Source organism: Odocoileus virginianus, chromosome 12, assembly GCF_023699985.2.
Source record: "Odocoileus virginianus isolate 20LAN1187 ecotype Illinois chromosome 12, Ovbor_1.2, whole genome shotgun sequence".
Classification (NCBI taxonomy): domain Eukaryota; kingdom Metazoa; phylum Chordata; class Mammalia; order Artiodactyla; family Cervidae; genus Odocoileus; species Odocoileus virginianus.
This window is the reverse complement of record NC_069685.1, coordinates 3,797,327-3,820,771: the sequence shown is the minus strand read 5'-3', so window position 1 is coordinate 3,820,771 and position 23,445 is coordinate 3,797,327. Positions and strand designations below refer to the sequence as shown.

Here is a 23,445-nt window from a genome sequence, read left to right as displayed (position 1 = left end):
AAATGGCTAATTGTATTTTTGCCAAACTTTGAGAATATGCCTGGATAGTCTGGTTTACAGCATAGGCTACATGATGAAGATGAAGTCACACAGTCCCTCTGGTTGTCAAGTAAGAGCCTTGAAATGAAAGCCACAAGGACAGGCCTCAATTTACAGTAGGGCCATTTCTCAAGCAGGGAACGCCATAACCACATTATACGGATTTATTCCATGGTGACGGTTATAATTCTCCTGAACAATGCAGGAGACTGAGACAGCATGACTCAAATGTGTAGATATTTTGTGGCATTGTTATATTGCAGAGTGGCTTCCCTTTGCCAACTGTCACACTTCTGGATTCCTCTCCTACCGTAACTCGTGATAGGCAAGGTAGTGGCCTCCCAAAGACGTCCATGTTTTAATCCCCGGACCCTGTGAATAAGGTATGTCACATTGCAAGGAGGAATTAAGGCTGCAGATGAAATTAAGGATGCTGTGTGCTGTGTTTACTCACTCAGTTGTGTCTGACTCTGCGACCCCAGGGACTGTAACCTACCAGGCTCCTCTGTCCATAGGGATTCTCCAGGCAAGAATACTGGAGTGGGTAACCTATCCCTACTCCAGGGGAATTTTCCCAACCCAGGAATTGAACTTGGGTCTCCTGCATTGCAGGCAGATTCTTTACCAGCCGAACCACCTGGGAAGCCCTGAAGGATGCTGATCAGCTGGTTCTGAAATGGGGAGCTTATTCCGGATTCTCTGGGTGGGTCCAGTATAAATGGAAGTATCCTTTTAAGTGAAAGCAGGAGGTCAGGGTGTCAGAGTAAGGTCAGAGGAAGGACTTGAAGCTGTAGGATGGAGCCATGGCCTAAGGATGCAGCTGGCCTCTGGAAGGTCAGACAAGGAATGGACTCTTCTCTGGAAAGGATTTCAGCTCAGTGCAACCCATTTTGAGTGCCTGACCTCTAAAACTGTAAGATGAAAAAAAAAATTGCTGTTTTAAGACACTAAGTTTGCAGTAATTTGTTAAAGAAGCAATAGGAAACTATTACAGCACTGTCCTGAAGTGACTGTGTCTGAATTTTCCCCCAACCGCAAGCTAACCAGTTGGCTGTCACAGTCCCACAGATAGAGGAGACCAACTTCTCTCTCGAAGCCATGGCAGCAGCTAGAGCAGCAGCATTCGGCATGGTTCACGGAGCCCAGCTTCCACAGGGCAGCCTGAGGAGGCCGCACACACAGTGGGGTGTGCAATGGAGGAGCCTGAACCGGGGAACCCACAGCTTTCCAACTGGGCAGGCAGCATGCCTGCTCTTTGCTTCCAATTCAGGCACTATCTCTTCCAAAGCTGAAAAGTCGTAGTAAGAATATTAAGCATGGGAACAGTGCTTTTCACTGTTCCTTTTTCACGTCTACTTTTCACCTCTACCATCTAAGTGTATCTAAGTTTTTACCCTGCAAAAATGTAACTTTCCAAAGAAAGAGGCCCAGAAACAATGAAACCCACAAGACCACCGACCCCGTAAGAGTGGGGCCACCGTTTCCTGCCACTTTCTATTCTACTACCCTTGGCAAATCCATCTATTATTTGTGCAGCTTTTCCCCCGTGTAAAGTAAACAGATATTGAAGTGCCCACCCTAGTGACATGCATGTGGTAGAGACCAACTCAGCTAACAGAAAGAACTAGGTGTCTGGAAGTCAGATCCTGACTGTGTTTCTTACTAGATTCTCTGACCTCTATGAGATTCTATTTGCCCATCTGCAAAATGGGGTTCATAATTCTCTCACAGGGATGCTGAGAGACTGCCGCCTCACTAGTAATGTTCACGTTGTTCCTCTTAGAATTACTTGCGCTCACAAGACTGTGAATTTTTGTTCTCGATTGAAGTATATTTGACTTACAGTATTAAATTAGTTTCAGGTGTGGACCGTAGTGGTTTGACACTTTTATAGATTATATTCCATGTCAAGTTACTATGGAATATCGTTGCAATACCTGCGCTGTACATTATGTCTCATGTCTTCTTTGTTATTCCTAGGGGTGTGCACCCCGGAGTCCCCCGCACTCATTTCGCTGCCCTCACCTCTCTCCTTTGGCAGCCATGAGACAGGGGTCTGTATCTGTGAGTCTGTTTTGTTGTATTTGTTCTTTTTTAAAACTGTGAGCCTCTCGAGGGTAGGGGCCACGACTTTGTGCTGTTCACCCTGACCACAAGCTCCATGCCTGATGAAAGGACACGCTGAGTAACTAAGGCTGACAGAAAGCGAAGGCCTGGAAGCCTGGAGGGGCCTGACAGCCCCGCTGTCCTGCCACCCTCCGTTTCGGGTCCCCGCTTTCTGGGCTGGCTTCCTGCACGGCGACTTGTGCCAGCCTGGGGCGGTTTCAACACCGTAGGACGTTCAGGTTCTCCGGAGCAGCCGCTTTCGTTTCCTAAAACTGAAATTTCTGGAAACGTGTGAGGCAAGAGCGGAATTTTAGCGCAGTGACTGCCTGGGTGGCCCGCGGCAGGACAGAGCTTCCTGGCAGAGCTGGGGCGGTCTCGGTTGCCCAACCTCCTGTGATTTCAGCACAGCAGCTTTCCCAGTGTGTCCACGATGCCAGGGGAAGTGTCCTTGGCAGAGCTGGCCACAGCCTTGAGGGTGAGAGGCCCTCGCCTCCCGGAGCCCAGGACTTCCCTCCTCCGACGGGAACAGCAAGCTATTGTTGGGCCTGTGGGTTTGGCCTGGAGCCCTCCCTTGACAGAGACACACACGCTTCCTCAGATGAGGCTTTCCTGGCGTGGGTTCCTCCCCACACCTCTCTCTGCCCCTTCCCTTTTCCTGGACTTTGTTCTCTGCTTCTGCAGAGGGACCCCTTCCTCCCCAGCACTTGGCCTTCACTGTCCCAACTCAACCGCCTAAGGCCACACCCGCTGCTCACAAACTGCACCTCCAGCCATGTCAGCAACACCCTCATTTTCCGAGAGAAGCCGAGCTCATACAGTTGGTAAGAAGGAAGCAGTATTCATCCTAAAGTTGAAAGCCCATAACATTTTTATTCCTTAGTATATTTACTTTTATCCAAGGGCCTTATTCGTCCACGTGAATACTTTCTACGGCACCACTTTCATGGAGACTTTCTGCCCAGTTAGTCCTTTCCAGGTCCCTCAAGGAATAATTCTTGATAGCTTTTTGCCTTTCAGAGTGAAACAAGGGGAGGGTCAGTGACTTGATATTTGGTCAGCTTTGGATAAGGGTTTTCTTTGCCTACTGGGTCTTCTGCTGCCCTCAGTGGACCAGAAAGATAGGTTTGGGATCCAATTATTTGAGCGGCAGCTGTTACATGGTTATTTTCCTGGCAATCAGCTTAAGAACAGAAACAGATACTTTTTTGGAAAGAGTGGGGGGAAATATCTACCCAGATGTCCACGCCATTCACATCATTTAATTTTCTCTCCGAATTTTTATTCTCTGCCAACACAACTTTGCACTCTGCAATTTCACGTGTCTAACTACGAGTTCTTCAGTCAATTGACCTATAATACAACTTCTCTTCTCATTCACCCTATCATTGCGTACTTTCGTAGCTATTATTATTATTCACGTGCTGAATGTGTGTGTACATATACAGACAGGCGGCTTCATTTCTCCAGTTGATTTTCCATAAAATAAATACATTTATTCATTTGGCTTTACTGACAAACAGCTCATAGCACTCTCCAAGGTCAGGCCCTACTTGTGTTTTGCAGAAGGCAAGCTTAATCTTCATAACAATCCTACAAAGTTCCTTCTACAGAGATGATAACCAGTGAGGATCACACACTCTGTGACCTCTGTCTGCCTCTCTACTGCACTGTCATAGCAGGCATGTTTTTAAATCACTTTTAAATGTTGTTTCCCATAACAAACAAGAGTCATGGCATCCTAGCTTTCTAAAAGTCCATCTGGATTGTCCAGCAGATACAGTTAAGGGAGGACCAGACCCCACTGTACACAGAGTGGGTTCATGATTGGTGAGTGATATTCCTGCTGTTCCCTAGTGCCCTGTTCCCCCAGATTCTGGGGGAAGGGGGCGGATTACAGGGAGTGGCCCCTTGAATCAGGAAATGGAAAGGTGGCCGTGGGCAAAGCAAGTGACTATGTGAAGGTCCTTTCCCCCAGGACAGATGTTCTCATTATTTATTTCTGGATCCATCAATAACGATTAGACTGACTGACCTACAGCAAACTAGAGCAGGAACTAAATCCTCACAACTTAAATGCTGCTGGTGGTGATGGTTTAGCCTTGCAAGCCCATGGACTGTATCCCTCCAGGCTCCTCTGCTCATGGGATTTCCCAGGCAAGAATCCTGGAGTGCATTGACATTTCCTTCTTCAGCAGATCTTCTGGACCCAGAGATCAAATCTGGGTCTCCGGTGCTGCAGGCAGACCACCAGCGGAGCCGCCAGGGAAGCCCCTTCAACACTGGGGCCTTTGTTAAAACAGTAGCTAACACTGAGCTCTTACCGGGTTCTGGGCATTGTAACAGACATAAAAACTGAGTCTCGTGATTTTCTCAGTCTTAAAGCTAGCTTGCGGAAGAGGCAAGATTTGAGCCCGCGTCTCTCGGACAAAGCTGCCCTCTCAAGCCGTGCTGCGCGGTCCCCGCAAGGCTGCGGAGGAGGCGTGTGACTGGCTGCGCTGAGTCCGGGAAACCAGTCCACTCGGCTTCGGAGCTGTGTTTGTGCTGCGCGTGGGTCAGGGTTGATGTCTGCCCTAAGTCCGTTCAGAAGCTGACTTAGGCCAGTGATTCCTGTAAGTCCTTTAGAGCCAGAATAGCATCTTTTTATGAACCTCTATTTTAGTATGTATGCAGAAAATAAGTGAAAAGCTGTTGTAAGCCAGGAATTAGTATTGATTCATAAAAATCACGTAACTTCCTTCTCAAAATAGTAAATGGTATCATTTCAGACAAGGTTTGTTTTGCTTAAGAGTCTCATATGAGGCAGTCACACTTGAATTGTGCAATTCATATGGACAATATCGTGTTTGAAGAAATCTTGCAACAAAATAGGAGCATATACATACATACATACTATAAAAACTCTAGCCTTTTCTATTATTTGAGTGTTCATCCTCATTGAATAATATTATTCTTACTAAGACAAGCAAGATTACGAAGCATAGGAAGTTGGCTATGGAGATCTAATGACAGGCGTGGCGTAGGGATTGTGAATCAGACAGACTGAGGTTCTAATCCTAACTATGTAACTTGGCATGTCCTGAACCCTTCTGAGCCACTTTGTATTTAAAATGCAGGTCATATTTGCCTCACAGACTTGTTAAAGCATTAAACAAATACACATTAAACTACAAGGAGAGATAGCAACACAAAATGAGGTCTTAACAGAAGGAATTATCTCCCACTCCTCCATCCTCCTTTTGGAATCTACCTGCCAAGTTTGATAGTGTTTCCTGACTTCTCCATTCTTCAAGCTTCTTTCTATGCTCCATTTTGTAGTTCTTTATCTCCTGAGTATCTTGATTTATGCAAAAGTTTTTATTGAACACATACTATATACAAGTTACTGGGTAAGCATGAAGAATACAATAGTGAGCTAAACAAACAATTCTTTTTATGGCCTCATGAGAGAGATGGGCATTAATCACACACATGGGAGCATCTAGTTGCAATCTAGCTGCAATCTAAGCTAAATTCTATGAAGGAAGGGAACACATATCTAGGTTGAAGAGTAAGGAAGTGAAGGTGAGCGGAGACCTGCAGAAGTGAGTCTCTATGGCAGGTGGAGATGGTGCTGGGGATACTGTGATGATGGAGATGGTACCGATGGTGCAGGTGATACTGTGACGATGGAGATGGTGCAAGTGATACTGTGATGATGGAGACGGTGGAGGTGGTGCAAGGGATAGTGTGATGATGGAGATGGTGGAGGTGGTGCTGGGGATACTGTGACGATGGAGACAGTGGAGGTGGTGCTGGGGATACTGTGATGATGGAGATGGTGGAGGTGGTGCTGGGGATACTGTGATGACGGAGACAGTGGAGGTGGTGCTGGGGATACTGTGACGATGGAGACAGTGGAGGTGGTGCTGGGGATACTGTGATGATGGAGATGGTGGAGGTGGTGCTGGGGATACTGTGATGATGGAGACAGTGGAGGTGGTGCTGGGGATACTGTGACGATGGAGACAGTGGAGGTGGTGCTGGGGATACTGTGATGATGGAGATGGTGCTGATGGTGCAGGTGATACTGTGATGATGGAGATGGTGGAGATGGTGCAAGGGATACTGTGATGATGGAGATGGTGGAGGTGGTGCTGGGGATACTGTGATGATGGAGACAGTGGAGGTGGTGCTGGGGATACTGTGATGATGGAGATGGTGCTGATGGTGCACGTGATACTGTGATGATGGAGATGGTGGAGATGGTGCAAGGGATACTGTGATGATGGAGATGGTGGAGGTGGTGCTGGGGATACTGTGACGATGGAGACAGTGGAAGTGGTGCTGAGGATACTGTGATGATGGAGATGGTGGAGGTGGTGCTGGCAGAGGAGGTGGTGACAGTGCTTCCAGCTGTTCATATGGAAGGGCAGGGAAAATGTTAGTCATTCAGGTGTGTCCGACTCTTTGCGACCCCAGGGACCGTAGACTGCCAGGCTCCCCTGTCCATGAGATTCTCCAGGCAGGAATACTGGAGTGGGCAGCCATTCCCTTCTCCAGGGCATCTTCCTGACTCAGTGATTGAAACTGGTGGTGGTGATGGTGCTTCCAATTGTTCATATGGAAGGACAGGGAAGACTCTGGAGATTAGGGGGAAGGAAAATCCTCTCCTTCAACCCTGTGTTTGGTGACACGATTGACAAAAGAGCCTGTCTGTGTGGGAGGTAAGGGTGATTCAGAGATTCTGAAGTCAGAAAAGCTGCATCATCCCAACTTCCCCAAGGCTTCCTGCTGGCTACCCCGGTGCCCTGTGCAGTGGGTATGCATATTCAGACCATCTGGAGGCCGCACCCAGGCTGGTATTTTCCTTTAAAACAGGGGGAAGAACCTAGTGAACCAGAAATGTGGGGTCAAGTATGACTCTCCATAGAATGCTTAGAGAATAGGAACCCCAGGGTCTGCTGACCCTTCCACTGTGAGCTCCAGCTTGTGCCAAGTGTTGGCCTGAATCTAAAGAAGGAAGAAAGAGAAGGCAAGAAATGACAAGTGAGTTGGAGGAAGAGGCAGGACAAGTGACACTGAGAAAGACGCAGGAGGCCAAGTGAGTCACTGTGAACTTGGACAGCCGTTGGTGATGTCCAGGCTTGGGGAATGACTGAGGTGGTGTGGGGGAGAGGTCTGAGGAGGAGCTGGCGCAGGAGCCCAGAGGAGATGAGGAGGTCATCTTTGTGACCAGTGAATCTGGGCTCCTGGGAGATCTCAAGAAGTCTACGAGCAAGTGCCGAAGCCTTTGCCAAGTGAAAGGAGAGGAACAGGAGGTCAGCAGATGGTGAGACAGAGGAGGCCATGAGGTCAAATGGTGTGTGTGAGCCTGGAACTTCAGAGGAAATGGTTCTCTTAAAAACAGTTGGGGAGATAAGAATCAGTGGCTCTCAAGCTCAGGAAGTGGAGCTCCTGGATCTGATGATGCCTTTTGGGGGACACTGTGGATTTAACCATTTAGATTGAACCCCATCATATAAACCAAGATTTAGTACAAACCATCTCTCAGTGATCTAAGAGGCTGTTAACAGTACACGGTGACTGATGTACACACAGCTGGATCTGTCCCGGTGATGACAGCTCGGGGAAGCCACAGCTGAGGGAAGGGCACTGTCAGGGCACACAGGAGCAGCCCAGAAGACAGGGTCTGAGGTCAGGGCCGCTGACTCAGCCCAGAGGAAGCCGTGGGGACAGGCAGCAGAAAGGGAAGGAAAGGCATGACAAAATAGTTAGTGACTCAAATGTAATTTTGTCAGCGTTGGCTTTTTTAAAAAAGGTCTTCAGAATTTGTCTGCAGTAAGCGAGAATTTGGAAATTTGCTTTGGCTGTATGATTTAATATCTAAATGACTAACTTTGCCAAGTTAAAAACTTTGTCCTTCCTTAACTGTTCAGGTTCCACTATTCATAAATCTACCAAATTTAACCATCACTTTAAAAGGGACCTTGGCTTTTGTTTGATCCCATTTACAAATTTTGCTAATTAGGCCTAAATAATTTTAGCAGCATTTATAAGAGTAATGTATTTGATAGTCTCTTTAAGTATATTAGTTTGACTTAGTAAAACTTTCCTGAGTTCTTAAACAATGCTTATATAACTAATACACTTGTAAGAATGATAAACTTTAAACTCTGTTAAATGTTTCAATGTATGACAAGTACTTCGATACAGGGTTATACAAACAATGAAAAATTTCAGCTTAAAATCACAATAAATGAAATAAACATTTTAAGTTGGAATTACAAGCCTGACCTTGACTCTAATAGGCCAAATTTAAAAAAAAAAGAAAATGTGACAAGTCTTTAAAAACAAATACAGATTCCTTAACACAAAATATTAATGTAAGCACTAATTAAAGTCTTCCAGAGTTTGCATCCAGAAACTTTCTGGGTCAAGCATGACTGTCCATACAATGTCCAAGAAGACAGAAACCTCCAGGCTTTGCGAATACACACATATAAGAAATCATTATATCATCATACACAATTTGTGAATTCCTTTGTAGTTCAGTTCAGTTCAGTCGCTCAGTTGTGTCCGACTCTTTACGACCCCATGAATCACAGCACGCTAGGCCTCCCTGTCCATCACCAACTCCCAGAGTTTACTCAAACTCATGTCCCTTGAGTCGGTGATGCCATCCAGCCATCTCATCCTCTGTCGTCCCCTTATCCTCCTGCCCCCAATCCCTCCCAGCATCAGGGTCTTTTCCAATGAGTCAACTCTTTGCATGAGGTGGCCAAAGTACTGGAGTTTCAGCTTCAGCATCCATCCTTCCAATGAACACCCAGGACTGATCTCCTTCAGGATGGATCTCCTTGCAGTCCAAGGGACTCTCAAAAGTCTTCTCCAACACCACAGTTCAAAAGCATCAATTCTTCGGTGCTCAGCTTTCTTCACAGTCCAACTCTCACATCTAAACATGACTACTGGAAAAACCATAGCCTTGACCAGATGGACCTTAGTTGGCAAAGTAATGTCTCTGCTTTTTACTATGCTGTCTAGGTTGGTCATAACTTTCCTTCCAAGGAGTAAGCGTCTTTTAATTTCATGGCTGCAATCACCATCTGCAGTGATTTTAGAGCCCCCTAAAATAAAGCCAGCCACTGTTTCCAATGTTTCCCCATCTATTTGCCATGAAGTGATGGGACTGGATGCCGTGATCTTAGTTTTCTGAATGTTGAGCTTTAAGCCAACTTTTTCACTCTCCTCTTTCACTCATCAAGAGGCTTTTTAGTTCCTCTTCCCTTTCTGCCGTAAGGGTGGTGTCATCTGCATATCTGAGGTTATTGATATTTCTCCTGGCAATCTTGATTCCAGCTTGTGCTTCTTCCAGCCTAGCGTTTCTCATGATGTACTCTACATATAAGTTAAATAAGCAGGGTGACAATATACAGCCTTGAGGTACCTTTTTTCTTATTTGGAACCAGTCTGCTGTTCCATGTCCAGTTCTAACTGTTGCTTCCTGACCTGCATACAGGTTTCTCAAGAGGCAGGTCAGGTGGTCTGGTATTCCCATCTCCTTCAGAATTTTCCACAGTTTATTGTGATCCACACAGTCAAAGGCTTTGGCGTAGTTAAAGCAGAAATAGATGTTTTTCTGAAACTCTCTTGCTTTTTTGATGATCCAGCGGGTATTGGCAATTTGATCTCTGGTTCCTCTGCCTTTTCTAAAACCAGCTTGGACATCTGGAGGTTCACGGTTCACATATTGCTGAAGCCTGGCTTGGAGAATTTTGAGCATTACTTTACTAGCATGTGAGATGAGTGTAATTGTGAGGTAGTTTGGGCATTCTTTGGGATTGCCTTTCTTAGGGATTGGAATGAAAACTGACTCTTTCCAGTCCTGTGGCCACTGCTGAGTTTTCCAAATTTGCTGGCATATTGAGTGCAGCACTTTCACAGCATCATTTTTCAGGATTTGAAATAGCTCAGCTGGAATTCCATCACCTCCACTAGCTTCGTTCGTAGAGAGGTGGCCAATGATATGGACTATGAAGCTGGCGATATTCTTGTCTGTGACCATGACTGGTACACACTGAGCCCTGTTTGTGCTCTGTAATAGGACTGAAGTTAGAGAAGGCAGTGGTCACACAGTTCATGTCCCTGGGCTTGAGTCGTTATCATGAGCTCAATTTTTCTATCCACACGGAAGGCAGCAACTTCTACGCAGATTGCCGCCTCACATGGTTGGATTTAGCAGCTATCTGATTCTTAAAATAACGTATTTCCCCAGGCGCTCCAAAGAACTGGGAAATTGATAAAATTCTGCCTTCTTTCCATATTCTTCCTGATGGATGAGGCCATGCAGAATTAAAATGATGCCAGCTGCTCACTAGTGGTTTCATCTGACTCTGTGGTTGGAAAGACTACACCAACATTTCTTCATTCTTGTTTTTAAACAAGGTCAGCTATCGCGTGGCAAGGATAGGAAGTTGGTGCAGGAAGGCACTGGTCACACTTCTGTCCCTTGCAGTCTCACTGTGTCTGTACTGTCTACACTGCATTCCTCCAGACTCGACTAATGCTCTGAAAAGGCTCATCAACCCGTCACTCAGCAAGTGACAGCTGATCAGCGCCTCCTGCGTTCTCAGGGCTGGCCAGGCGTCCTGGTTTAGAGGAGCACAAAGGCCACACCCTCACGAAATATACATCCAGCCACAACCAGCTGCTGTGTGTGAATCTGAAATCTCCTTGTCTACTGTCTAGTACATGTCTTGCAACAGAAGATTATTGCCTTGTCTGGATTCTTGTGTATTTGAATCTAACTCGTAACAACTGACCTCATACGTCATCTTCGTGGTTTGGCCCTTTGCATCTGGGATAGTGCATCAGAGAAATTGAAGAAAAGTCTCTTTCCCTCTTTTTTCATCTTCCCAAGTTGTAGATTCCTGAAATATTTACAAAGTCTTCAAACTAAAAAAGAAACACAAACTTTTGTGGGCTTTATGTTCTGAATTAACTTAAGATGATGCTTCTGATCCTTAGAAATATGTACCAACAAGTTTGAAATCAATGTAGATCAGTCACTTGGACTAACAGATGAAACAGTCAATTTTACTCTGAGAAATTTTGTCTTTCTTTCTTTTTTTTAAAGGATGAACATTTAGGCCATCAGGAATGGTCCAGGAATATATTAATTTCTGAAACATTGTAGCCCAATGAGTTTACTCCTGGAATGGAATGGATTTTGTAAAATTTGGGTGATGAATTGCTCTGACTATGCATGGAGTGGTATTGGCAAGACAGAAAGCTGAAAATGAGCATTCCAGAAGGGATAAAGCCATCTGAATATGATATTAGAAGATTTTATGATTTATATTTCTATGTAGTTTAGACTTCCTGAAATAATTTTCTTTCCATCAAGAAATACCTTAGTCATATCTCTTGCAAGTGAGAAGTTAATGTAAACTTATTAAGGTAAAAACATGTTTTATAAGCAAGGCAGAATGACCTGTTGGAGAAATTAGGTGTTTTCTGCTTCTTTCCGTAAAAAGCAGACAAATGGTCCTCTATTTTGGAGGCCTGATATACCCATTCTTTGATCTTGGAGAGAAGAGGATTATTTAAAGTCAGTTTTATTGAGATAATTTATATCAAATAAAATGTATCAATCTAAGAAGTACAATTTGATGAGCTTGACACAGACATACAGTCACGCAACCACTATTGCAATCATGATACAGAACATTTCCATTATGCCCCAAAGTCCCTTTGTGACCCCTTATAGTCAGTTCTCTTCCCTATCCAGTTTCCTGATATCTCTGCTCTCTGTCATGATTTTTCTTTGTGTAGAATTTCACATAAATGGATTCTATACTATGTATTTTCTCGTGTCTGATTTCTTTCACTTAGTGTCATTCTTTTCAGATCATCCAGTTCTTGTATATTTCAGTACCTCTATCTTTTTATTGTTGAGTAGTAGTCTATGGTATAGATATACAATAGTTTGTATATCTAGTCACCAGTTGATAGATATTTGGGTTGTTTCTAGCTCTGAATAAAGTACATGCTTTTTTGTGAACTTATTTTTCATTTCTCATGGGTAAATACCTAGGATTGAGATTACTGAGTCATTGATAAGGTGTTAATACAATTTTACCACAAACTGTCAAACTTTCTTAGAGTGTCATTTCGCATTGCAGCACAATGTATGAAACTTTCATCCTGTATCCTAGCCAACACTTGGTCTTGTCAGTCTTTATTCTTTCAGCCATTCTAGGGAGCATCTGAGCTTCCCTGGTGGCTCAGTGGTAAAGAACCTGCCTGTCAATGCAGGAGATGCAGGTTCGATCCCTGGGTTGGGAAGATGACTTGGAGGAGGAAATGGCAACCCACTGCAGTGTTCTTGACTGGAGAATCCCATGGACAGAGGAGCCTGGTGGGCTACAGTCCATGGGATCACAAAAGTGTCAGACATGACTGGCAACAATAGCAACAGTGAGCATGAAGTGGTATCTCGATGTGTCCCACCTCCCAGTTTTATTGAGATATGATTGGCATGTAATATTGTATTAGTTTAATAATACAACAATAATAATTTTGATATTATTTGTTGGGAGCCGGCGAGAGAAACCCCGCCCGTGACAAGGTCTAGGTTCAAGGAGCTGGCACGCAAAGGCATTCAGACCTCCGGGACCGCTCCACATGCAAAGGCGTCCGGACCTCCGGCGGTTTCTCGGGACAGCCCCACCATCCACTCCCAGGCCTTCGTCCTTTCATCTTCTGATGCTTGGTGTTCTTCTATGTCCCCTAAAAACTAGTCTGACTCTTACCTAAAATCCCTCCTTGAAACCTTTGCATGGCAGCAACACAGTCCCTGGGGGCACATGGGCCCCAACAAACAGGCCAGAGGTAAGGAAAATATTACACAGAACATCCTGCCTCTTCCGGCGCTGCTGGAATTATGATTGCCAGTTTAGAATCTGGAATGCTCATCATTACCTTCTAGCACAAAACCAAATCTGCTAACAACAGGCCTATCTATCCCATAAGCAAAAGTAGATAAGAGTCCGTTACAAGATTGAGAGGATTCCTTAGGGTGTGATCAGGAAGGAATTCATAAGACCTCTGACCCTTAGGATTACATACCAGAGCCAAGTCCGCCCAGGGTGAGCTTCCCAAGATAAGGTTTGTAGATGGCTTTTCACAGTTTACTAGCTGCTGCCATTGAATTGTTTAAAAGTTATGTGTAGGTATTGATTGTTCTGGAAAGTTATTTATGATGTAACCCGTGATTATGCACCTGGTACAATCTTATCATTCCCCCCTCCTTAAACCTCCTTGAAGGATTATTGGTTTTAGGGTATATAAGCACTGATGTAAAAGAATAAAGTAGTTTTGATCCTGCACTCAACCAAGACTGACTCGCTTTCTTTTCTTCGCCGACGCCGCTCATCCGAAGGGAACCCCTGGACTCCGCTGGGGCTGGACCCCGGCAATTATTATTATTAATAATTAGATATCTGTATGTATTGTGAAATAATTATTACAACCTTTTTACATAATATCCATTATGTTAGTAACACCCATCACTTCAGTTACCATTTTTTCTTGTGTTGAGAACTTTTAAGACTTATTCTCTTAGCAATTTTCAAAGTTATAATAACAGTATCATTAATTATAGTCATTATGCTGAACATTACATTCCCAGAGTTTATGTATCTGATAACTGAGAATTTGTACCTTTTGACAACATATGAAGAGGTCAATTTTATTCTGAAGATTTTGGTAAATCTTCCAAGTTTCCAAAATGTTTCAAAGTGAGAAATATTGCTCTTCATATGAGATCATAGGTAACAGAAGAGAATCTTACATTCAGGTCCATAAAAAAACTAATAGTAAGAGAAGCTGTAGTTACTAAACGAGATGATTTGAAAATCTGTCAGAGGATGTAGAACTGGAAGACTGTACTTCAGGAAAATGGAAAATGGATAATTGGATACCTGAAATTCCATGATGAGACCAGGCCAAATAGAAACTGTAATAACGAGAGCTTAGCTATGAGAATTTTCCGCCATGACAGAACTTTAAAGACATGCTTTTTATATTAACTAAAGATATTCACAGTTGAAAATGCCAAAGTCTGCACAATGCCATATCTTCCTTCACAATATTTAAAATCCACAGGATACTTGGATCTCAGTGAAAACTTGATGATTGGAGAATAATTGAAACAGTCAGTTCAAAGGATGCCTCATGCTCCCTACATACTTTGCATTTAAGACAAAATAATATATAAATTCTGAAGAATGTTACTTTCTTTAGAAAAAACTAACATTGAATTTGATCAATGTCCACTTGGTTCTTCATTTAAATCTCATTAGTGGCCAGAAAATTTATCCAATGCAAATATTAAATAGAATCTAACACCCAGTGTTTCCCAGACACTAGGCATATTAGATGTTAGCAATGTTGTTTTTTAGTCGCCAACTTGTGTCCGACTCTTTGCGACCCCATGGACTGCAGCATGTCAGGCCTCCCTATCCCTCACTGTCTCCTGGAGTTTACCCAAGTTCATGTCCATTGAATCAGTGATGTCATCCAACCATCTATTGTCTGCTGTCCTCTTCTCCTTTTGCCTTCAATCTTTCCCAGCTTCAGGATCTTTTCCAATGAGTTTGCTCTTCATAACAGGTGGCCAAAGTGTTGAAGCTCCCGCTTCAGCAACGGTCCTTCCAATGAGTATCCAGAGTTGATTTCCTTTAGGATGGACTGGCTTGATCTCTTTGCTGTCCAAGGGACTCTCAAGAGTCTTCTCCAACACTACAGTTCAAAAGCATCAATTCTTCAGCGCTCTGCCTTCTTTATGGTCGAACTCTCATATCCGTACATAGAAAGACCATAGCTTTGACTATATGGGCCTTTGTCAACAAAGTGATGTCTTTGCTTTTTAATACACTGTCTAGGTTTGTCATAGCTTTCCTGCCAAGAAGCAATCGTCTTCTAACTTCATGGCTGCACTCATCACCCACAGTGATTTCAGAGCCCAAGAAGGGAAATCTGTCACTGCTTCCACATTTTCCCCTCCTATTTGCCATGAAGTGATGGGACTGGATGCCATGATCTTAGTTTTTTGAATGTTGAGTTTTAAGTCAGCTTTTTCACTCTCCTCTATCACCTTCTTCAAGAGGCTCTTTAGTTCCTCTTCACTTTCTTTCATTAGGGTGGTGTCATCTGCATATCTGAAGTTATTGATATTTCTCCCAGCAATCTTGATTCCAGCTTGTGCCTCATTCAGCCCAGCATTTCACATGATGTACTCTGCATATAAATTAAATAAGCAGGGTGACAATATACAGCCTTGACGTCCTCCTTTCCTGTTATGGAACCATTTTGTTGTTCTATGTCTGGTTCTACTTGCTGCTTCCTGACCTGCACACAGGTTTCTCAAGAGGTAGGTCAGGTGGTCTGGTATCCCCATCTCTTGCAGAATTTGCCACAGTTTGTTGTGATCCACACAGTCAAAGACTTTAGTGTAGTCAACGTGCAGAAGTAGATGTTTTTTCTGGAATTCTCTTGCTCTTTCTATGATACAATGAATGTTGGCAATTGGATCTCTGGTTCCTTTGTCTTTTCTGAATCCAGCTTGAACATCTAGAAATTCTTGGTTCATGTACTATTGAAGCCTGGCATGGGGAATTTTGAGCATTACTTTGCTAGTGTGTGAGATGAGTACAATTGTGCAGTAGTTTGAGCATTCTTTGGGATTGCCTTTCTTTGGGATTGGAATGAAAACTGACCTCTTCCAGCCCTGTGGCCACTGCTGAGTTTTCCAAATTTGCTGGTATACTGAGTGCAGCACTTTCACATTATCATCTTTTAGGATTTGACATAGGTCAACTGGAATTCCATCACCTCCACTAGCTTTGTTCATAGTGATGCTTCCTAAGGCCAACTTGACTTCACACTCCAGGATGTCTAGCTCTAGGTGAGTGATCACACCATCATGGTTATCTGGGTCATTAATATCTTTTATGTATAGATCTTTTGTGTATTCTTGCCACCTCTTCTTAATACCTTCTGCTTCTATTAGGTCCATACTGTTTGTGTCCTTTATTGTGCCCATCTTTGCATGAATGTTCCCTTGGTATCTCTAATTTTCTTGAAGAGATCTCTAGTCTTTCCCATTCTATTGTTTTCCTCTATTTCTTTGCATTGATCACCGAGGAAGACTTTCTCTTTTTTTTTTTTTCCATTTATTTTTATTTGTTGGAGGCTAATTACTTTACAACATTGCAGTGGTTTTTGTCATACATTGAAATGAATTAGCCATGGATTTACATGTATTCCCCATCCCGGTCCCCCCTCCCACCTCCCTCTCCACCCCCTCCCTCTGGGTCTTCCCAGTGCACCAGGCCTGAGCACTTGTCTCATGCATCCAACCTGGGCTGGTGATCTGTTTCACCCTAGATATATATGTTTCGATGCTGTTCTCTTGAAACATCCCACCCTCGCCTTCTCCCACAGAGTCCACAAGTCTGTTCTATACATCTGAGTCTCTTTTTCTTTTTTTGCATATAGGGTTATTGTTACCATCTTTCTAAATTCCATATATATGTGTTAGTATACTGTAATGGTCTTTATCTTTCTGGCTTACTTCGCTCTGTATAATGGGCTCCAGTTTCATCCATCTCATTAGAACTGATTCAAATGAATTCTTTTTAATGGCTGAGTAATATTCCATGGTGTATATGTACCACAGCTTCCTTATCCATTCGTCTGCTGATGGGCATCTAGGTTGCTTCCATGTTCTGGCTATTATAAACAGTGCTGCGATGAACATTGGGGTGCACGTGTCTCTTTCAGATCTGGTTGAGGAAGAGTTTCTTATCTCTCCTTGCTATTCTTTGGAACTCTGCATTCAAATGGGTATATCTTTCCTTTTTTCCCTTGCCTTTCCCTTCTCTTCTTTTCTCAGCTATTTGTAAGGCCTCCTCAGACAACCATTTTGCCTTTTTGCATTTCTTTTTCTTGGGGATGTTTTTGATCACCACCTCTTGAACAATATTACATACCTCCATCCATAGCTCTTCAGGCACTCTGTCTATCAGATCTAATCCCTTGAATCTATTTCTCACTTCCACTGTATTCTCATAAGGAATTTTTAAGTCATTTCCCAGTAGCTCAGTGGGTAAAGAATTTGCCTGCAGTCAGGAGACCCAGGTTTGATCCTTGGGTCTGGAAGATCTCCTGGAGAAGGAAATGACTACCCACTCCAGTATTCTTGCCTGGAAAATCCTATGGATAGAGGAACCTGGCGGGCCTCAGTCCATTGGGTTGCAAGAGTTGGACATGACTGAACCACTAACACACATACCTGAATTGCCTAGTAGTTTTGCCTACTTTCTTCCATTTAAGTCTGAATCCACAGTCAACTCTCCGTCTTGTTTTTTGCTGACTGTATAGAGCTTCTCCATCTTCAGCTGCAAAGAATATTATCAATCTGATTATATTCATTTTACATAGGCGCTATTAAATTCTATTCTTCAAAAATTACAGATGTTATTGACATTGTCCAAAGTAGAAAAATTTTGAAGAATGAGTGTTTGTGTACAAAGATCTGTATATTAATTAGTGCAAGGATTACAGCAGATTTTCATTAAGCTATTTTTGACAGATGTTATTTTTTATTATTTTCTTTAGCTAGTACAAAATATTTTATGTGAATAAGACACAGACTGTGTTTTTTGATAACTTCATTTTAGAATTTCAGTCAGATTCTCAAAAATGTGGATGAAATATTTCAATCAAATATCTCAAAAATATAACCATGAAAGTTATATTTAAGTGGATACATTTTCATATTGTGTTCATTTTCTTTTTTTTTTAAATAAGTTTTGTGGTTAAATAAGTTTTGAGTTAGAGAAGGTCTGATATCCTACTGAAAAGAAGCTAAGGTATTTTGGACTCTAACCTGGGTTTTGCCACTTGGCTGTGAGCCATATGACTTGAGTCAAATTCTTTAATCACTTGAACTGGAAGGTGTAATAATATAAAAACTATTTATTTCACCTGCTATTAGGAGACTCAAGTGAAAAGATTCATATGAAAATGCTTTGAAAATGTGAAGAACTATAAAGATGTGCCAGAGTAGAATGTGTGGAGTTTTGCAGCGAGTGTAGGAGAAATCTTCATTGCAAGGAGATAACACTGGTAATACGTTGTGGGTAAATACATGATTTTTACCTAACTTTGTCAGAATATTCTAATTGACTTTGGGATTACAAAGCAATAGCATTGGTCAATCTAGGCAGCTGTACTAGAAAAGATTCACAGAGAAAGAACTGAGGTTTTAGTTTCAGGGCAAAAAAAATGGAAAGAAGTTTTCCCAAGGATCCACTTGAGAAATCATGAGGAAGAGAGGGGCAGATTCTGAAGTAATAAGGAAGTCTTCAGGATGGTCAGGAATGCAGAGAAAAGTCCACAGGTAATCAGTAAACTACAAAAAACCAGATTCCACCCTCTCAAATTCACGTTCATGCCTGTAGATTAAGTCTACCTGAGGTTGGAGCCTTTAATGAGGAGTAGGCATGTAGAATAGGGGAAAGAAAGAAACCTTGGTTTCGGGTAAAATTCTGGTTTCAAATCTCATTTCTGCCACTTAGAATTTGCATGGCATTTCCTCCTGTGTCAAAGGGGAACAAGAACGCTGCCTCAGCCTCCAATCTCAATTTAGGAAGGTCAAATGTAATTACCAAAATAAAATGCAGTTTATGACTATTAAGGTAGTTTGTTTCCCTTACAGACATGCTTCACTAGTTTCTATGGCAAAGAAGAAAGCCAAACTAGGCTGTTTGTTTGGGGAATTACCCACGTTGAGAAATAAGGATGGAATGCACAAAGGAAGAGCTTAGGTTCAAAATCGTAGACCTAAGTGGGAGTCCACATCTTTCCACCATGAGAACAGGGACGGGAGGTGGCAGTCAGCGCACCACAAAGGGACCACCACGGTTGGAAATTTTAAACTCCCCGTCGTCCTTATCTGCTCTTCAGGCAAAAGCTTGCTGCGGTGGTCTGGATAGTGATTGATGAGTTATTTTAAAGAGGAGAGCATAAACTTGGGAGTGGAAGGGGACCGTGTCGATATGCTGACGGGGAAACTGTTGAAGAGGGCGTAGGGGCAGGGGTGAGCCTGAATTTGGGCATCCAAGGGTGCAGAATGGAGAGGTGGAGTTTAAAGACCGAGTGTTTCAGGGTAATAAGAGGCTTTGGGTGCTCGAGGCTTCAGGAAAATACTGGTTGGGTAATAAGCCTTCTCGTAGGTTTCGAAATCTGTGTGGTGGGGGAATCCCACACGGAGGCTTGAAGCGTCTCCCCGCAACCCGGGCCCCAGCGCCTTCCTCCGACCCGGGCAGCACCTGGCAGCTAAGGGGGCTGCACCTGGGGCACGGTTGCCACCGGACCCGCGGGGAAGCGCGGCGGCGCGCTGGGCCGCAGGGGTCACGCGCGCTCCGCGGAACGGGCGGTCCCGCACCCGCGAGGAGGGGGCGCCGGCGGCGCGCGCCGTCCCGCGCGCTCTTCCGGGGCTGCTCCCGGCCGGAGGCTGTGGAGAGCGCTGCCTGGCTGCGGCCGCACAAGTTCCAGGTACGTCGGGCAGGAATTCGCATCCGCGGGCATCCCCGCTCCGCAGCCCTCCCCAGACCGGGCGGGTGGCCAGGCAGGCAGGGCCCCAGGGTGGCCGAGCGCGGACGCGGGCTCCGGGCATCCCCGCTTCCCGGTCGGCGGCACCCAGGACCCCCGTCGGGCCGCGCGGGTCCCGGGGAGAGTGGAGCCCTCGGCCCCGAGGCTCCCGCAGCCCCGCCCGCGCAGCGCCGCGGAGGAGCGGGGGCCGCCCGGAAAGGGACGGGGGCGCGGCCGGGGTTCGCCCAGCCCTCGGCGTCCGGGTGTCCGCGGGGCGCAGGGCCCTCCAGCCTCCTAGGGGGTTCCGCGCTGTGCGCGGCCGCGTTCCCGGAGGCGAGGGGCGGCTGGCTACGGTTCCCCGAAGGGCCGCCCTCTCGCCGGCCGCTGTGCCTGCCCCGGCCGCTCCCGCCTGCTTCACTCGGAGCGGCTGTGACGGGGCTCAGGTGGAAGCGTCTGCGCTGCCTGCTCACCGCAGGGACCCAGCTTCCAGGCCTGGGATTTCCCAACAGGGCTCAGAAGTGGGACAGGGTCAGGACTCGGAGCTGCCCAGGACTCTCGCTCCCCGCACCCCGAGCCTGGCCCCTGTCCCCGGGGTGGGCTTCACGCCCTTTCAACTTCTATAAATGAGAACTTGTCTTTAGAACTTCGATGCCAGGCAGGAAGATATTTTTTCCTGGGGCGGGGCGGAAATCTGGGAGAAGAGAGAGAAATTGTTCCCGGTGTGAGCAGTTCAGGTGGGTGAGATGCTTGTAATCTTGTAGAAGGTCTCGTCTGCCCTGCTTGCAACGTTGTTAACTCAAATCTTCGTCAAAAAGCAACTGGGAGGGAGGATGACCTGACTTGAAAGTAGAGACAAAAAAAAAAGGCAGATATCCTATTTGAAAATGACTTATTCACCAGTATTTTGTTTCTTCCTGTTCTGAGCAGAAAACATTTGTATCTTTAAACTTTTTGTACTGAAGGCGTTTTACAAACATTGACTGAACTTGACAACTTGTTTTGAAAGTTTCTAAGCTGTCAGTTAATTTTTTTTTTTCATTGTGTTAGTTAAAAATTTGACTTGATTGGTTAAATACCTTGTTTTGATTTTGGTGATCGAGCGTAATTAATTATATGTGGCATCTTGGTGTAACCTCTTCATAAATATCTTTAAGTAAATTGCTTGTCATAAAACAATTTTTTATCTCCACAATATCATTTAAAATTTACATCACTGTGTCCTCATACAGCAGCGGCGTGTCTGAGTTTCTGAGTGCTGTCTTCTTCCTTAGCAATCTTTATGTTAAAATCCAGTTGCTTCTTGTTGCCTATTCTTTTTTTTTTTTTGCCTATTCTTACCAGGTTTATTTTCCATGTTGCTAAAGAACGTATGTGTTTGGGTACTTCTTGCAACAACAGTCTATGCATAAAATTCTTCTTTAGGTTTTGAATGGCTGGAAATGTCTTAGCTTTACTCTTGGATGATTATTTAAATGGATATAAATGGCTAACAGGTATGTTTTCTCAGCCCTTTGGGGCTATTATTCCATTGTTTTGAGGCTAGATGAGAAATTTCTATTCTTTTTTTTTTTGCTTGGGATTTAACATACATTTATAATTTGTGAACTTACATCTTTCTTTAATTATGAAAAATTCTTAGTTATTTGAAAAGACCCTGATGCTGGGAAAAATTGAAGGCTGGAGGAGAAGGGGACGACAGAGGATGAGATGGTTGGATGGCATCATCAACACAATGGACATGAGTTTGAGTAAACTCTGGGAGTTGGTGATGGACAGGGAGGCCTGGTGTGCTGCTGTCCATGGGGTCGCAAAGATCAGACACAACTGAGCGACTGAACTGAACTGATACCTTTTAATCTTTGGATCCATACCAGCGTTTGTGGCAGACCTTATGGGAGATTTCTAGGAGGCTAGCTTCTAGCCAGGTGGAGACCGAGGGTCAGAGGGCAGAGATTTGTGAGGGCCCTGTTCACAGAAGGCGTAGCCTCTTCCCTGCGCTTGGCATTATGGAGAGCCCACTTGCACGTCTCTGCCAGGCATCGGGCCACGAGTCTGTCCCTCTCCTGTCCGGCTTCACCTTGGCGTCTCAGCCCTTGCCCTGGAGGGGATGTCTGGTCCTGCTTTCACTCTGAGCCACAGGACTTCAGCTTCCTCTCAGCTCGGTCGCCTCTAACGCCAGGCTTACTCCTCAGACTCCCATCCTATCCTAAGTCTGGGACCAGTAATTCCTCGCCACTCTGGCAACTTTCTGAATTCTTTAAGCATGTACATGATTTTTATACTTTGTGCAGATCCACAACCTTCATTAGATGTGACTCCACTCCATCTAACTTGAGCATTGCCCTTCCCTTTCCTGATGTCTTACATTGAAGAGTTCTCTGCCCCCTGCTATAATGTATTGAGGAAATGTGAGGAGAGACCAGTAATTCTGACCTTAAGCATCAAGTTGTTAATCATAGTTTTAGCATCATCAATAATTATTATTTGTTGAACACTGATCATGCAATAGGTGTCATATAATATTTACATGAAATAGCCCAAGATCTCTACTCATATACATTTCACCTTTTAAAGAGAAAAAACAGCTAGGAAAAATTTTTAAATGGGCATATTTGACCTTAAATCTTAGTATAATAAAAAAAATTTGGTATAAATTCCTTAAGATTTGTGCACTGTCTTACACAGTGGACAAAAATCAAGTAAATTTTGGTTGTTCAGTACACTTACACTAAGAGGATTTTTCTTCCAACAGCTGATTAAGCAGGAAGACAATGGGATGGACATAGACCCAAGCGGTAGTAGTCATCTCCCCTAACGCTGTAGGTTTGCGGCGGGAACAGTGCTGCATCCAGGGCCTCTGTGGGTTAGGGTTTCTTGTCTGCTGTTTCTGCTCTTCCGTGCTTTCACCTTGCTTCCGTTAGCGCCTGGTTGCTTTTTGTTTTATATTGGATGTTGTATCTGAAAAATTGCAGAACGACATCTGGGGCCTAGGATGATGCTGTCTTCTTCCGAAGCAAATTTTTCTTTGCTACCTAGTGCTAGGTACTCGTGAGCACCAGCATTCCAGAAATGATCCTGGTCCTTATTCAGAGAGTGAGGCTGCCTGAGCCATCCGGATAAATCAGAGCTGCAGTGGAGCCTCTGTGAGGCCTTCTGTTCCTCTAAGTTGGCCTTTCCTAGCCAATCCATGACTGTCCCAGACCTTAACACTTAACCCCCTGCCTTCTCAGGCTGTCAGAAGTGTTCTGCAGCTTCTTAGACTGTGATACTGTGCTCACAGTGATAAAAGTCGAGGCTGAAAATTTTGGCAGAGAACTTGGAACTATGACAATGACATAGCAGATGTGAAGAGGAACCAAATAGAAATTATATAGATTAAAACTGTAATAATAAAAAAATTAAAAATCAGTGGATGGATTTAACAGTAAATTAAACATAGTTGAAGAAAGAAAAACAAACTAGAAAATAGATCAGAGGAAAACGTTTAGACTGAAACTTGAAGAGACCAAAGTATGAAAAGAACAGAATAGAAAGAGACGTGGATGATACAGCTAACTAGTGCTTAGATGAAAATTCATGACCTGAAATGGAGATATTAGAAGTGAAGAATGGCTGAAAATTAATAAGGAAACATCTATCTAAGGAAATTCAAATGAGAAC

The 23,445-nt window shown here is 44.2% G+C and overlaps 1 protein-coding gene across 5 annotated transcripts in view; it reads left to right on the top strand.

The window, feature by feature from the left end:
- Nucleotides 1–23,445, top strand: part of TLR2 (toll like receptor 2) — a 64,321-nt gene that overhangs the window by 5,982 nt on the left and 34,894 nt on the right. Inside the window, exon 1 of one of the 5 annotated variants that reach the window (XM_070474723.1) lies at nt 7,068–7,225. The exons of 1 other annotated variant lie outside the window; for it this stretch is intronic. In XM_070474723.1, coding sequence (XP_070330824.1) covers nt 7,164–7,225 — 62 coding nt within the window. In that variant the 5' untranslated portion in view covers nt 7,068–7,163. Of the gene's footprint in view, nt 1–7,067; nt 7,226–19,301; nt 19,750–20,459; nt 20,520–23,445 lie in introns of those variants that run through there. 3 more of the 5 variants (XR_011490570.1, XM_070474724.1, XM_070474722.1) reach the window with 3 other exon arrangements.